At 36.6% G+C, this 13,891-nt stretch overlaps 1 protein-coding gene across 10 annotated transcripts in view; it reads left to right on the forward strand.

Moving 5' to 3' along the window:
• The window catches only part of CD3H18orf54 (chromosome D3 C18orf54 homolog), a 67,496-nt gene that overhangs the window by 24,849 nt on the left and 28,756 nt on the right, over nt 1-13,891 (forward strand). The window contains exon 9 of one of the 10 annotated variants that reach the window (XM_007080503.3): nt 551-3,368. The exons of the other annotated variants lie outside the window; for them this stretch is intronic. Within the exon in view, the coding sequence (XP_007080565.1) occupies nt 551-623 (73 nt within the window). The 3' untranslated portion in view covers nt 624-3,368. Of the gene's footprint in view, nt 1-550; nt 3,369-13,891 lie in introns of those variants that run through there. 10 annotated transcript variants of the gene reach the window in all.

Genomic DNA, 13,891 nt, shown 5'->3' on the forward strand with positions numbered 1-13,891 from the left:
TTAGAGAAAACAGATTGTTGATATAATACCACGTAATTGTCATCTGTTTCCCCCCATGCTCAATAAAAATGAGTTTTCCTCAACTGTGACTGATATTTCAGTGCTATTTTTAAAATTTTAGCTATCTTAAATGTACATCTTAATGAATATACTTTCTTTCTTAAATAATATACACTGTATTCCAAAAGAAAGGGTGTAATTTCACAGTTATTGTGAAAATTACATGAAGAATGTATCTTGTTAAGTGTGATACAAATAAACCTATTATTAAAGTTCTTGGCAAACTTTCAAAAAAAACCCCTTGAATGTCAAAAAATATATATTTTTAAAGTAAGTGTTTATAGAATTTAAATGAATTATTTTAGCCTTCAGTTACTCAGATCTCAAGGTTTTATAAAGAAAAATTCCAAATGTTTGATACTTATTTACAAATCATTTCTCATACTAATTTTGAAGTTAATAAACAATGTAATCACCATTTGTTGCTGTCTGCATTGTCTGCTCAGTCTTTAATATTGGTTTATAATGTGTTTTGTACTTTTCAATGAAGGGCTTTGCACCATTTATCTCGCCTGAGAGACCTGGTTGATGATACCAGTGGGAAACAGTCACCGAAAACATGAAGAGGAAAATAAAACATTCCAACCAATAAATAGTCACCACAGAACAAAAATGTATATTTTTCCTATTCCTTAAACTGACAAAGAAATTATAACTCATACATTATTCTGTGATTGGTTCAAATATTATATGTTTTTTTTAAAAACCAAACTTGAAAATGTGCATAGATTTTGTGACCTATTCTCATTTTATGCCAAAATGCTAGAATGTGAACTTGAAGGACCCACACTGTGTCCTACAGTCTGATTTTGGTTTTCAGGCCAGCATATGTCCTATATTCAAAGGTGGATGATTTCCGTTCTTGAAGCTTACATGGATTTAATCTTCTTGAACATCCTCATCATTTTATCATCTGTTTCTGGATTATTAACAAACTCTTCTTGGTTTCTATCCAAAATCTCTTAAGTAGACTTTTTGATACAATTAACATCTACTTTTAAGTAGCTTAAAGGAATATCAAAGTTGTTATGGTGTATCTTATCCATATAGAGTATGTTACTTTTAATTTTCATAAGTATTTAAGATATGTTGTATTTGCAAATAACATTAATTTAATAACGGGGTGACGCACTGCTAAAGGAACGTTGTTTTATATTGTGAAATCCAAGAGAAAACCTCATTTAATTGATATTTTGATTTTGATTCTGTGTAAGATAATCTTGGTCTTGATAGCTTACAAAGCATTTCAGGGGTGTATATTTGAGAATTTAATATTTTGATACTGATTATTTCCCAGACTTTAGTTTTGGGGTTAGCTCAAACTAATAAAAGCTATGAGATCAGTGACCAATCACTTCATGCAATTTGATAAATAAAATGAATATGGAAAATCCAAAAGCAACTCTGTATTATGAAGCTATTTTGTAAGAACTGAACTTTCTTTAAAGCAATCTGTAGTCTAAAGTCTGTCTCTAGCTGGAACTGAACTGAGCTCTGTAATTTTGCATTTTCTACCAAGTAAACTTCTAATAAGCAAGAAAGCATCTTTACCAACAACACTAGGAATTAAGTCATAAAGCATATTTTAAAAGCCTGATGAAATGAAAGAATATCTGTGTGTTTATACAAATAGTACATTTTAACATGTCCAAATTGTAGCATCTTTGTTAGGTAGTTTTACTGTCAGATAGGAATTTCTAAGTACATTGTGTTGAAGAATTTTTTCCCCAAATTTAAATATAGACCTTTGCTATAGAACTTACACATCAAAGACTATAGAGGGAACGTTGTCATTTTTTTTTTTTTTTTGACCAAGGAGTCACCACCATGAAGTTGTTTTTTTCCAGTTTGAGAGTCACTTGTCATTAAGTTTGTTTTGTTTAGTCTGTGGAGGTATTTCTGACATCAACATTCTATTTTCTGATTATGATCTTCTGCTTTAAAACAAATAGTTTGCATACACTCAAACAAGGCATTACTTTGATGATGAAAGTACAATGGATGTTAAAAATGTGGATTTTAAGTAGGTGAACATGAAGTCAATTTGGGTTGATTGTGTTCCAGTTTAGCTAAATCTTCTGTTAGACAAATTCCAATGGAGGCAGAAGAGATGAATATATCATCAGGTAATAAACTTCTAATCGCATATATGTTGATCAGACCTAGTATTTAGTATTTGCCTATAAAGCATTTCCAAAGAGATTCTGCTATAATGACTGAATCGCACTGATTTGATTAGTGCTGCCATTTGCAAGAAAATAGCTTCAATGCGAAGTAAAACAAGCCTTCTACATTTTTATAACTAGTATTTTAAGAAACGGTTGATTCTACTCGATTATACTTACGAAAGGAGTATTTTTCCTTTGTGTTAAATATGGAAGCTTAGTCATTTTAACCTAAAATGTAAATTAACTTTACTAAAGTGATTCCAACTTAAAAAAAAAATGTATAGGAGAGTCAACTAAGAAAAATCTAAATGATAAATGTTCATGAAATTCGCTACAGAATTGATTAAATTACATGTTAAACATTTCAGTATTTTTTGAGTTTTCCAGGAGTGAGAGGAAGGCAACAGTATTAAGACTGCTGAATTGGAAATTTAAAGAAGATAATGTGCACAATTATAGGTTTTAAAAGTTGCAGTGTGAATATAAATTTTTATCAACCCCTTTCTTTTAGGTATATTTAAAAGTGTTAGGTAGAAAAAGAATTTTAATAAGACGTTTCAGATTTTTAGTTGAGTATGAAAAAAATTTAACCTAATTCCAAAATTTTTTTGAGATCAAGGGATAAAAGTGCAATGAGTATATGAAGACTCAAAGCTCAACTGTATTTTCTTTAATACCAGTAGGAGCTTTACTTCCACTGTTCTCTGTGTTAGCACATTTCTGTGTCATAGAGATTTCTGACCAAATTGAGGAACACTGTCTTGGGTTTGTTTGGATTATATGTCTTTCTATGTTATTTCTTGTTGAAATTTATAAATGTGGATTTTTTTTTTTTTTGGTATCTAAAGTTTAAGCTAACATCTTGTTAACTTATATATAGTTATACCAAAATGTGTTTTGAAGATAAATCATGACAAGATTCTCCCTTGCCCCATGTTTTGAATACATGGAATCACTCATAGGGTTGAATTTTTGTTTTATCTTTCCTTTTCCAACGTGTACTGTGTGTCTCAAAACCTATTTGGTGGAAGTGCTATGAAGAAGTAAACTTGCCAAAATGATGCAAGTACTGTGAAAAGAGACAAAAGAAGCAAAAGGCCAATAAAATTGATGATTCGTGAACAATTGAAGTTTCTTGAAATGTGAAAGAGTGTGTATCATTCTGTTCCATGTACCAGTTGGATGTTTTATACATGGTTCTATATCGTGTTCGTTTGTAGTGCCGATCATACAATGATTGGTGCAAACCTGGTTCTGAATATGTGAACGAACACATATTCAGGTTATATTGTTAGATTTTTTTCCCATGACATTTGAAATTATTCCTTTTCTGTTTCCCTATTTTCTTTCTTCTTTATATTCATCTGTGGCTAAGATTGTTTTCCTTTTTTGAACAAAAATACCTTTTTGCCCTCCCAGTTTGTTTTAGACCAGACTTCTGTAACCACTTTTCTCACAATGTAGCAACTTTTCTAACGATGTAACAGATGTATCTGTCCATTCTTCATTATCTTAACTAAGAGGAGTCCATTTGTCTAATACCTATTTATTTTTTAAATGTTTATTAATTTTTTGAGAGAGGGAGAGCACAAGCGGGGTAGGGGCAGAAAGAGAGAGGCCAAATCTGAAGCAAACTCCAGGCTCTGAGCTGTCAGCCCAGAGCCTGATGTAGGGCGCGAATGCCTGAACCAGGAGATCATGACCTGAGTCAAAGTTGGATACTTAATCGGATTGAGCCACCCAGGCACCCCTGCCTAATACCTATTTCAACCTTTAACATTCCTTCCCTCACTTTCAGCCCTTACATTGAAGAGTGGCTGACCGGTCTGCAAGACACTGTTGTAACACCAACACTATAACATTACTAATCTACTTCAGAAATTTGCTGTAAATTGCCTTACTCATTCTCCCAACTTTCTACATATATTCTCACCTTTGTGGATGTTATTTCCCATACTTGAAATACTTAGTTTTCTTTCATTCTGGTTATGTAAAGCTTACTCCAGAATTTCTTTAAAGCTCTAACTGAATGTTGTATTTTCTTTTCCAAATATTCTAACGTTCTTTCAAACTGGGTAGGTTGGCTTTCCTTTTTCCTCTCCCATCATTCATTTAGCTATTATATTTCTTGCTTTTGTTATGAATAATGTCTCTCTACCACATTGTGTCCCTAGGGGAGAGAATGTCTCAAGAGTTAGAGGATTGATTTTTATCTCCTTGATAAGATAGTACCTCTTAACATTACATTGTATAACCAGGAACGTGTAAACTTAAAGTTGTGATTGATAATTTTAAGCGTAGTTCTCCCTATAAGAGTGTAGGCTCAAGAAAGGACAGATCATACTGTTTTATGTGATGTTCTGCAAATCCTTAAAATGAAGTAAATTAAGCCTATTTTTAGATGTTGCTGGTGCTCTTTATCAAATAGGATCAACATTTGTGTACTTTGGATGACGTCTGTAAGCCTTCTAACCTCTTGAGCTCTCAAAGCTAAGATTTTTTAGTTTTTATATATTTTGTATTTCATCATATATACACATTATTTTACAGATCTAGGGCTATGTCTAGGAAAGTTTCGGCAGCTGGTTTTCATTGTGTTCTTTTGAGCTTGGCTTGATGGGAAACTAGCATTCTGGGTCCAATCTAGAAACAGAATGACATAGTGATTATAACAAGAGAAATTTAACATGAAAAAGTTTTAAACTGTGACAAAAGAAATATGAGAATTCTATATGGTACCCCAGAACTGAGGGGGAGTACCCAAGGAAAAGGTACCCCTGGGTACCTATTGGAAGTAAGGGGCTTAAGATTTGGATTCAGATCTCACTGAAGAAGGGGTAGCTGTAGCCTACTGGATGGCAGAGAAGTTTACTGGTTTGGTCAGCCCAGAGTTGGTCTTCAGTCACTAGGCAAATAGGAAGTCACCCTCCAAGGTTCAGGAAGGCTGTAGCTAGTTACTGGGTGTGTAGGCACACAGAGGCAGGAAGGGGTCTCAGTGTTGGCAGGACACCTGAAACATGAAGTGTTTGTGTTGGGAGGGTTGCAGGAAGGTGATTACCAGCCTGGTCCAGATCTGTGAGTGCCAAGAAGACCCATAACATTCTGGGATTGTGACTGGGGGAAGAGATCAGATGTCTTCATACCCATGTGGTTTGCTGATGGTGCAGCTGCCAGAAAGCAGTGGGAGAGCCCCTTCAGGGTGAATTTGGAACTGACAGACTGTAAATTGATAGATTTCGAAAGGTTTTGGTGGGAGAGAACACATATGAAAAATACAAAATGCCTCACCTATCTCTGCCCTCTGTTTTGCAACATCTTATATAGCCTATTCAAACCAAGAACTAGGCATAAAGGTAAGGTAGCAAGAATGTCAGGTCATTTAGAAAACAGGCAAAATGAGAGAACATGGGCCAGTGTTTTAAAAATCTAATGATCGGTGCCTGGGTGGCTCAGTTGGTAAAGTGTCCAACTTTGGCTCAGGTCATGATCTCATGGTTCGTGAGTTCCAGCCCTGCGTGGGGCTGTGTGCTGACAGCTCAGAGCCTGGAGCCTGCTTCGGATTCTGTGTCTTCCTCTTTCTCTGCCCCTCCCCTGCTCACGCTCTGTCTCTAAAAATGAATAAAATGTAAAATACCTAAATAAATAATGAATTTGGTAACTTTATAAAATAGTTCTGAACTAGAGATCTGGGACTATGTAAGTATTCTGGAATTAAATGAATTATCCTCTTAATCAGAATATCAGACAGGAATACAGTATATTGCTTTCATTATTTTTCATCAAGGTAGCCACATAGCTTTAAATGAATGTTTCTGGAAATGAAGTTTCCTGAAATTGGAATGCTTTGTTTTATAGTATATTTTTGCTTTAATTAAACAACTTTTTGCTTTTCTGTGTCTTCCCCGTATTGCTCTCAATTTTTCCCCTCAAGATCATCTCACATGCGTATTCAGTCTTCCAAGTATTGAAACCAACAAGAGTAATGCTCTTTCCATCTGTCAGGCTAAGTATATCTAGTTTCTAAAGTATTTCTTTAGACAAAGTTTTCATTATTGTCTCACTTTGTGGATGTTCCCTAGCTTTCAATATTTTGTTGTTTAAGAGCCTGGCTTTATTTTACAAATGATCCAGAGCCCTACTTAATAGCAAAACTAGACTACATCCTTTATTATTTTTTTTAAATTGAGTTATAACTAAAAGTTTGATGTGTACAGCACGATGATTCGATATTTATGTATGTTGTGAAGTGTTCACAATAAGTCTAGTTAACATCCTTCCACTTTTTTAAAAGAATTTAATTCTAGTATAGTTAATATGCAGTGTTACATTAGTTTCAGGTGTTCAATATAGTAATTCAATTCCATCACCCAGTGCTCATCATCAGTGCACTCCTTAATCCCCATCACCTATTTCATCCATCCCCACCCACCCACCTTCCCTCTGGTAACCATCAGTTTGTTCTCTGTAGTTAAGAGTCTGTTTCTTGGTTTGTCTCATTTTTTCACTTTGTTTTTCTTATTGCCACCTGTAGCTAGCTTTTTTTTTCTTTGCTGAGGTATATAACTGATAAATAAAATTGTAAGATATTTAGAGTGTGAATTGTGATGATTTGATATACATTATGAAGAGTGCCCCCATCTAGTTACTGCACCCACCATCTCATATATCTCTCTATTTTTTTTCTTTTTGGTGAATTATTTTTTTCCAATGTGGCACCAATATGCAACATGCAAAGAATAGAATGGAACCCTACATTCGATTCTTTATTACTCCATCCGGCTAGCATTTATTTGGCTCCTGGCTCTGTGCTAGATGTGTTTGGAGGTGGATGGAGGAGAGGGGAGTGCAGGGGTGGGAGAGGCGATGAATAAGAAGGCATGACTGTCATGAGGAACTCATGGTAGAAAGATGTAAACGGACACGATTACACTACAACCGGTAAGGGTTGTTTCAGAGGACTGAACAGCTGATGTAAAGGCACAGGAGGTGGAACACCTAAGTGGTCTGGGGAGATCAGGAATTCTTTCACTCAGGAGGGAAAGCTGATCTGGAAAAATGAAGTTTGCCATCAGAGAAATTGGGTGGAAGGCATTTCAGACATGGGTGTAATGTGCAAAGACTTGAGCGCTAAAATGGTCTGATACAGGATTCATCGACTCAGAAGGGAATGTTGTATGTTTTAGTGGGAGACACTTGTGCTTTAGTATCAGGCTTCTGATTCTGCCGTTTATTAGCTCTTTGTTGTGAACAAGGTACTTGACCTTGCCCTTGTCTTTTGTTTTCCTTCCCATTTGTAACAGCTACTTTATAGCTTTGAGCATTAAATGGTGTAAGTTATGCCTGGCATATATGACATGGTGAATACTAGCCACTTACGTGGTAATGCATCCTGTTGAGGGAGGCACTAGGAGTAAGACGCAAGGCTGCTTCTGTCCTCATGCCTCCCGTTCTAGTCTCCATACTATTGCAAGACTTGTCCTTTAAAAACATGTCTGAGATGTACCTCTTCCCAGAACTCCCAGTGGCTTCCCATCTCAAAAGTAAATGTGAAGTTTCGACTATAGCCTAAGAAGTCCTGTGTGGTGTGCCAACACCTCTTCCCTCAGTCCCCCAAACCGGAACATTTCCTACCACTGGATTTGCTCTCTGATTCAGTCACAATGGTCTTGTTCTCAGGTAACTACAAATATGCTTCTGTCTCCAGGCTGTTGCACTGTATCCTACATCTGTGTGGTCTTTCCTCAAATACCCCATGATTCTCTCCCTCAGGTGTCTGCTGAAATATTTTATCACAGAGGCCTACCCTAACCCCCGCCACTCCCTATGCTGTTATTTATTTATTTATTTATTTATTTATTTATTTATTTATTTTGCCTCTTTACTCCTTTTTTTTTCTTAAAGTTGAGGGCAGAGACTTTGTTTTAATTCACTGTTTTCTTCCCAACAAACAGAATTGTGCCTAGGATTAAAGTGATACATAAATATTGTTCTGTGAATGAATGAGGCGAATGAATGAGGGGTCCCATCTAAGACCCTTGGAATACTCAGCTAAGAATTTTTTCCAGATACTAAAACCAAATATTTTCCTTCTTTCCAGTAGTTAGTCCATATGGCCTGATACCATCTTAGCGATTTTTTTTATTTTTTATTTATTTATTTTTATTTTTTTTCCAATATATGAAGTTTATTGTCAAATTGGTTTCCATACAACACCCAGTGCTCATCCCAAAAGGTGCCCTCCTCAATACCCATCACCCACCCTCCCCTCCCTCCTGCCCCCCATCAACCCTCAGTTTGTTCTCCGTTTTTAAGAGTCTCTTATGCTTTGGCTCTCTCCCACTCTAACCTCTTTTTTTTTTTTTTCCTTCCCCTCCCCCATGGCTTTCTGTTAAGTTTCTCAGGATCCACATAAGAGTGAAAACATATGGTATCTTTCTCTGTATGGCTTATTTCACTTAGCATAACACTCTCCAGTTTTTAGTTGTTTTTTTTAAACATTTTTTAAAAAGTTTATCTTAGAGCGCAAGCTCTAAGGGGAGGGGCAGAGAGAGGGAGAGACAGAGAGCTCAAACTAACAAACCATGAAATCATGGCCTAAGGCAAAACCAAGAGTCCAACCCTTAATGGACTGAGCCACCCAGGAGCCCCTAACTTGTTCAGAGGTATACAACTACTTTTACTGAGGCTCCTATGATATTTTAGTGTAAAATAAGTTCTCAGAATATAAGTTTTATTTTTTTTATAAAAATGCTTAGAGGGCTATTGATTTATTTGTATTAGGTTGCAATAGTAGATGCTGTTTGATTTACTGAATAATTGGGTTTTTGGATGAGACTGTAAGACAACAACAGAAATGAGCACAAAGAAGTCTCTTGGAAGGGGATTCAGAAGCTCTGATGACCATTATTGTGCATAACTTGGCTCATCCAGGGTTAAAAGGAACATGATCATGCCCCTGACAAACTAATAATTTAGCACCCCTTCAAATAATTTAAATTTTGAAAAATTTGGGAGAGACTTAGGGGAAATATGAACAATTTTATTCATAGACAGAGTTACTGGGGGTATAGCTCAGTGGTAGAGCGTTTGCATAAACAGTTACTTATTTCATCGTTGCAAATTAAAGCATAATTGATATGCTATTAAAAAGGAGCGAAGAGTAGCAACTGTTTCCCAAATTTCTGCTGTAGTTCTTGGTTGTATGTGTGTGAGCATGTAGTTTTGAGTCAGATTTCTTAGGACAGTTTAAAATTTAAAGGTCATAAACCCTCCCTCCCCTACTTTGTTAGCTGTGGTGCCTTGGGCAAGTTGCAGCTTTAAATGAGGTAAAACTTGTAAAATGCTTACTTATTAGCACAGTGCCTCACACATAGTAGGTGCCCAGTGTTAGCAGCTATTGGTAAATACAATTTTTCCAGAATTTCAGCTGATCATAATGGTTGTCATGTAGCTGCCTGTGTGTGGATATTTTGTGGAAATAGATATGGGTCCGTGTTAGTAAGGACTGCTTAAAAATTTTCTCCCACTAGAGGGCACTGTCTTCTTTGGCAATAACAAGATTAAGAAACTGGCCTACTGCCCCTAATCTGGTTTTGAGCTCCAACCGTGGCTCAAAGTTCTCCATTTATAACTCTTAAAGATTGTGCTAGAGGGGCGCCTGGGTGGCTCAGTCGGTTAAGCGGCCGACTTCGGCTCAGGTCATGATCTCGCGGTCAGTGAGTTCAAGCCCCATGTCGGGCTCTGTGCTGACAGCTCAGAGCCTGGAGCCTGTTTCAGATTCTGTGTCTCCCTCTCTCTGACCCTCCCCCGTTCATGCTCTGTCTCTCTCTGTCTCAAAAATAAATAAACGTTAAAAAAAAAAATTTAAAAATAAGATTGTGCTAGAATATGTTAAGAAATGATCTTTCTTATCTTCCCTTTCCTTCCCACTTAAAGATACGTGTTTTTATTTATTTATTTATTTATTTATTTATTTATTTATTTATTTATTTTTGAGGCAGGAGAAACATCTTTCTCCATTCTGTAGACTGGATATATTCTTTAGACTTAAGATATTATGATTCTGGGGTGCCTGGGTGGCTCAGTCGGTTGGGTGGCCTCTTATCCTTGATTTCAGATCAGGTCATGATCTCATAGTTTGTGAGTTTGAGACTCACATCAGTGCAAAGCTTGCTTGGAATTCATTCTCTCTCTCTTTCTTCCTCTCTCTCATGCATTCATGTATGTGCTCTCTCAAAATAAATGAACTTAAAAAAAGATATTATGATTCAGACCCTGACTCCTCTCTGCAGCATACTTCAGTCCCAGGATTCTTGTTAGACCGCTAATAGACTTGCATTGTACGAGGTCTCTCCCTTGTCACCCTCCTCCAAATTGCATAATGGAGGAGTATTTGGGCCTTGGCACATGCTTATGTCATTGTAAAGGGTTGGCTCTTGAAAGAAAAAATTGGCTTTGGGTCTTGAAGACACAGGCTTGACATCATGAACTGGGAGTAGAGGTTCAAGGGAAGTACTCTGGTTACTTATCATCCTTGAAGCCTCTTCCTTATACATATGGTTAAAGCAAACTTAGCTAGTAGACTAAACCAGTGGCCATAGCTTCCCCAACATCTCTTCATTTCAAGTCAGGGAGAAAAGAGAAGAGGTGAGGTGGTGAAGGAGAAAAAAAGGTGGAAAAGGGGCAACAAAAGGTGAAGTACAAAGTTTGAAAACCTCACTATTTTGAACTAACACCCTGCTTAGGTTAATCTTTTCATGGATTAGTAGTTTCTGATTCCTACCTCGTAACTATGCCTACAGAGTAACTTTGCGAAGGATGATATAACATCCATATCCTAGTCTGTATGTGACTTATCGTTTTCTCCCTTGGTTCAATCTGTACGCAGTGGTATGTCAATGTGAGGGGCCCAGGGACTATGTCAGGCCTCCACTTAGTGATGGCCACAAAAGGGAGTCCCCAAACATGAAAAGGTGAGCAAGGTATAGAGATAAGGGACTAGGAGGAGAGTGGACAATCTGCCAGGATGACTGGGTTGCTAAGAATTCTCTAAGGCCCAGTGGGAATAGCCAGGGTGGGGCTGGTGAGGAGGGCTCCCGTTTGAGTTATCTTTGTATGGTCCTGAGTTGTAAAATCCTCTTAGGAGCTGGAGCACCCGTAGCTCAGTTTTAGGTTCTAGAAATATCTAGATCTCATAGCATATTTTTTCATAGCATTCTCTCTGACCCATAGTCTCAGATTCAAATGAAAAAGGCCAAATTTAGCATTAACTGCATAGCAGGGGTTTCTCTGACCTCACTTGTCAAGAATCCCCCAATCCAGGGCTTTGGTTCAATAATTTGAACAATATCTCATCCAAGGACTACACATTCTGACGTCAAATGAAAAGGGCAAAGTAGGAATACTTTTAATATTGACAGAGTTGAAATAATGGCTAAAATCAGAGACAACTAAGGAGTTTCCTGAAAGCTGACCAGTTGTTCAACACTGGTTCTGTAGGAACTAGCTTATACACAATCTAGTAGAAATAATCATCCTTCTAATGAAGCAGGATCTACCCTTCCTGGAGGAGTAACTAATAAATGGTGATTAACTGATTCTTAACACATACCTTTCTAATGATGGGGAGAATTTATATCTGTGTTCTAGACTGTGACTCACAGGTCAAATGTAGTGTGCTGCTAGCTTTGGTACAGTCCACAGCTAAGAATTTTTTTTTTTTTTTACATTTTTAAATGATTGAATAGAATTTAAAAGATGAATATTTTATGACACATAGAAATAAAAAAATACAATATACATCAACATTACTAGCCTAAGTACTCATCACAATATTTCCAATTCATAGAAAAGCAACAAATTAGAAAAAAAATTGTAATAATCACAACAGAATTTCTTCACAAAAATAAAAAAATGAAAATGAGGCTGAAGCCGCGGTGTTTTCAGTGCCTTACTTGTTAGCCAAGTAAGCTAAACTGTTTGTTGATAGTGAGTTAAATTGTCATTCATTACAGCAACTGAAGCAATGTGTTCACAGAAAACAAACTTGTTTAAGACTATTAGCTTTTTGGGAAGAATAGCTGATCAAAGTGCTGATGGCATTGGGAGCAGTATCAATAGTCAATTAAAAATCAGGGCAAACAATTTCAATGGCTTTTCTTGGTTCTTGATGAGTCTAAAAGATGTTATGATACCAAGTTGCTTTATTTATTTATTTATTTATTTAATATATATATTAAAAAAAATTTTTTTTAACGTTTATTTTATTTTTGAGACAGAGAGAGACAGAGCATGAACGGGGGAAGGGCAGAGAGAGAGGGAGACACAGAATCAGAAGCAGGCTCCAGGCTCTGAGCCATCAGCCCAGAGCCCGACACGGGGCTCGAACTCACGGACTGTGAGATTGTGACTTGAGCTGAAGTCGGACACTTAACTGACTGAGCCACCCAGGCACCCCATACCAAGTTGCTTTTATTCCAGAAGTTAATGCTGAGCTTGAAGTGACAAAAGAATTAGCCTCTATGAATGGCCTGTTTTTAATTTTTTAAAATGTTTTATTATTTATTTATTTTGGAGAGAGAAACAGAGCTCGAGTGAGGGAGAAGCAGAGAGAGAGGGAGACACAGAATCCAAAAGCTCCAGGTTCTGAGCTGTCAGCGTAGAGCCCAACGCAGGGTTTGAACCCATGAACTGCAAGATCATGACCCAAGCCGAAGTCGGACACTTAACCGACTGAGCCATTCAGGTGCTCCTGAAATTTTTCTTAATAAGAACAAGCCTCAAACATAATGGAACACTGAGTGGCTTTGGAAGTTAGGTATTGAGGCAGACCTCATAATGTGTCTTAATGAATTCAGGCTAAAATTGCAAGGTGGAACATCAGGTATATGCCAGTCTTAGACCTTGGTAAAGTTGTTTTGATGACAACTAATGTTTGAATCTTAAGTCATGTCAAACGCTTCTCGTGCTTTCAAATGTTAAAACAAGAAGCAAGATCTCCACTCCTACACACGTTTGCAGGGGATGTATTTTTGAAGCTCAAGCTAGTTTCAGCAACAAGTTTTGGACCTCCCTGTGACTACAAAGGGGATTTCCATATTAAAAAAAAATCCAGTTAGTTGTACAATTGAAGAGATTTCACCTTACTTTCATTTGAAGGTGATTAATGTGAGGACACACTAAAAAAGGAAAATATCAAGTGAAGAAACTCATAAAATTCTGTAAATGCTTCCCAAATGATAAATCTGCTCAACTAAAATAATTTGCTTCTAGAGCAGTATCAGTGTGTGTCACTAACTGTGTGAAAAGATGTTTTAAAAAATGAAGTATGTAAAATCTCATATGGGTCAGCATTAATAGATGAACATTTGCAATTGGTTTTGATGATAAGGAGCATTAACTTTGAATCCCAATGAAGCAAAATGTTATTTCCCTCCAAAGAATTCAATTTTCTTCGTTAATAGACTTGGTTATAAAAATTATACATATTATTATATTTTAATTTTATCAAAACATTGTTTGAAGTTTATTTTCTTTCTTGGTATGTAAGTACTTATGTAATATCTTTGATTTTACCTCTGCTTCTTGGACCATAAAGACTAAAATATTTACTATCTGGTCCATTATAGGAATTTTTTGTTGACCCCTGCACTAGAGTTATGTTT

Source organism: Panthera tigris, chromosome D3 (genome assembly GCF_018350195.1).
Source record: "Panthera tigris isolate Pti1 chromosome D3, P.tigris_Pti1_mat1.1, whole genome shotgun sequence".
NCBI lineage: Eukaryota > Metazoa > Chordata > Mammalia > Carnivora > Felidae > Panthera > Panthera tigris.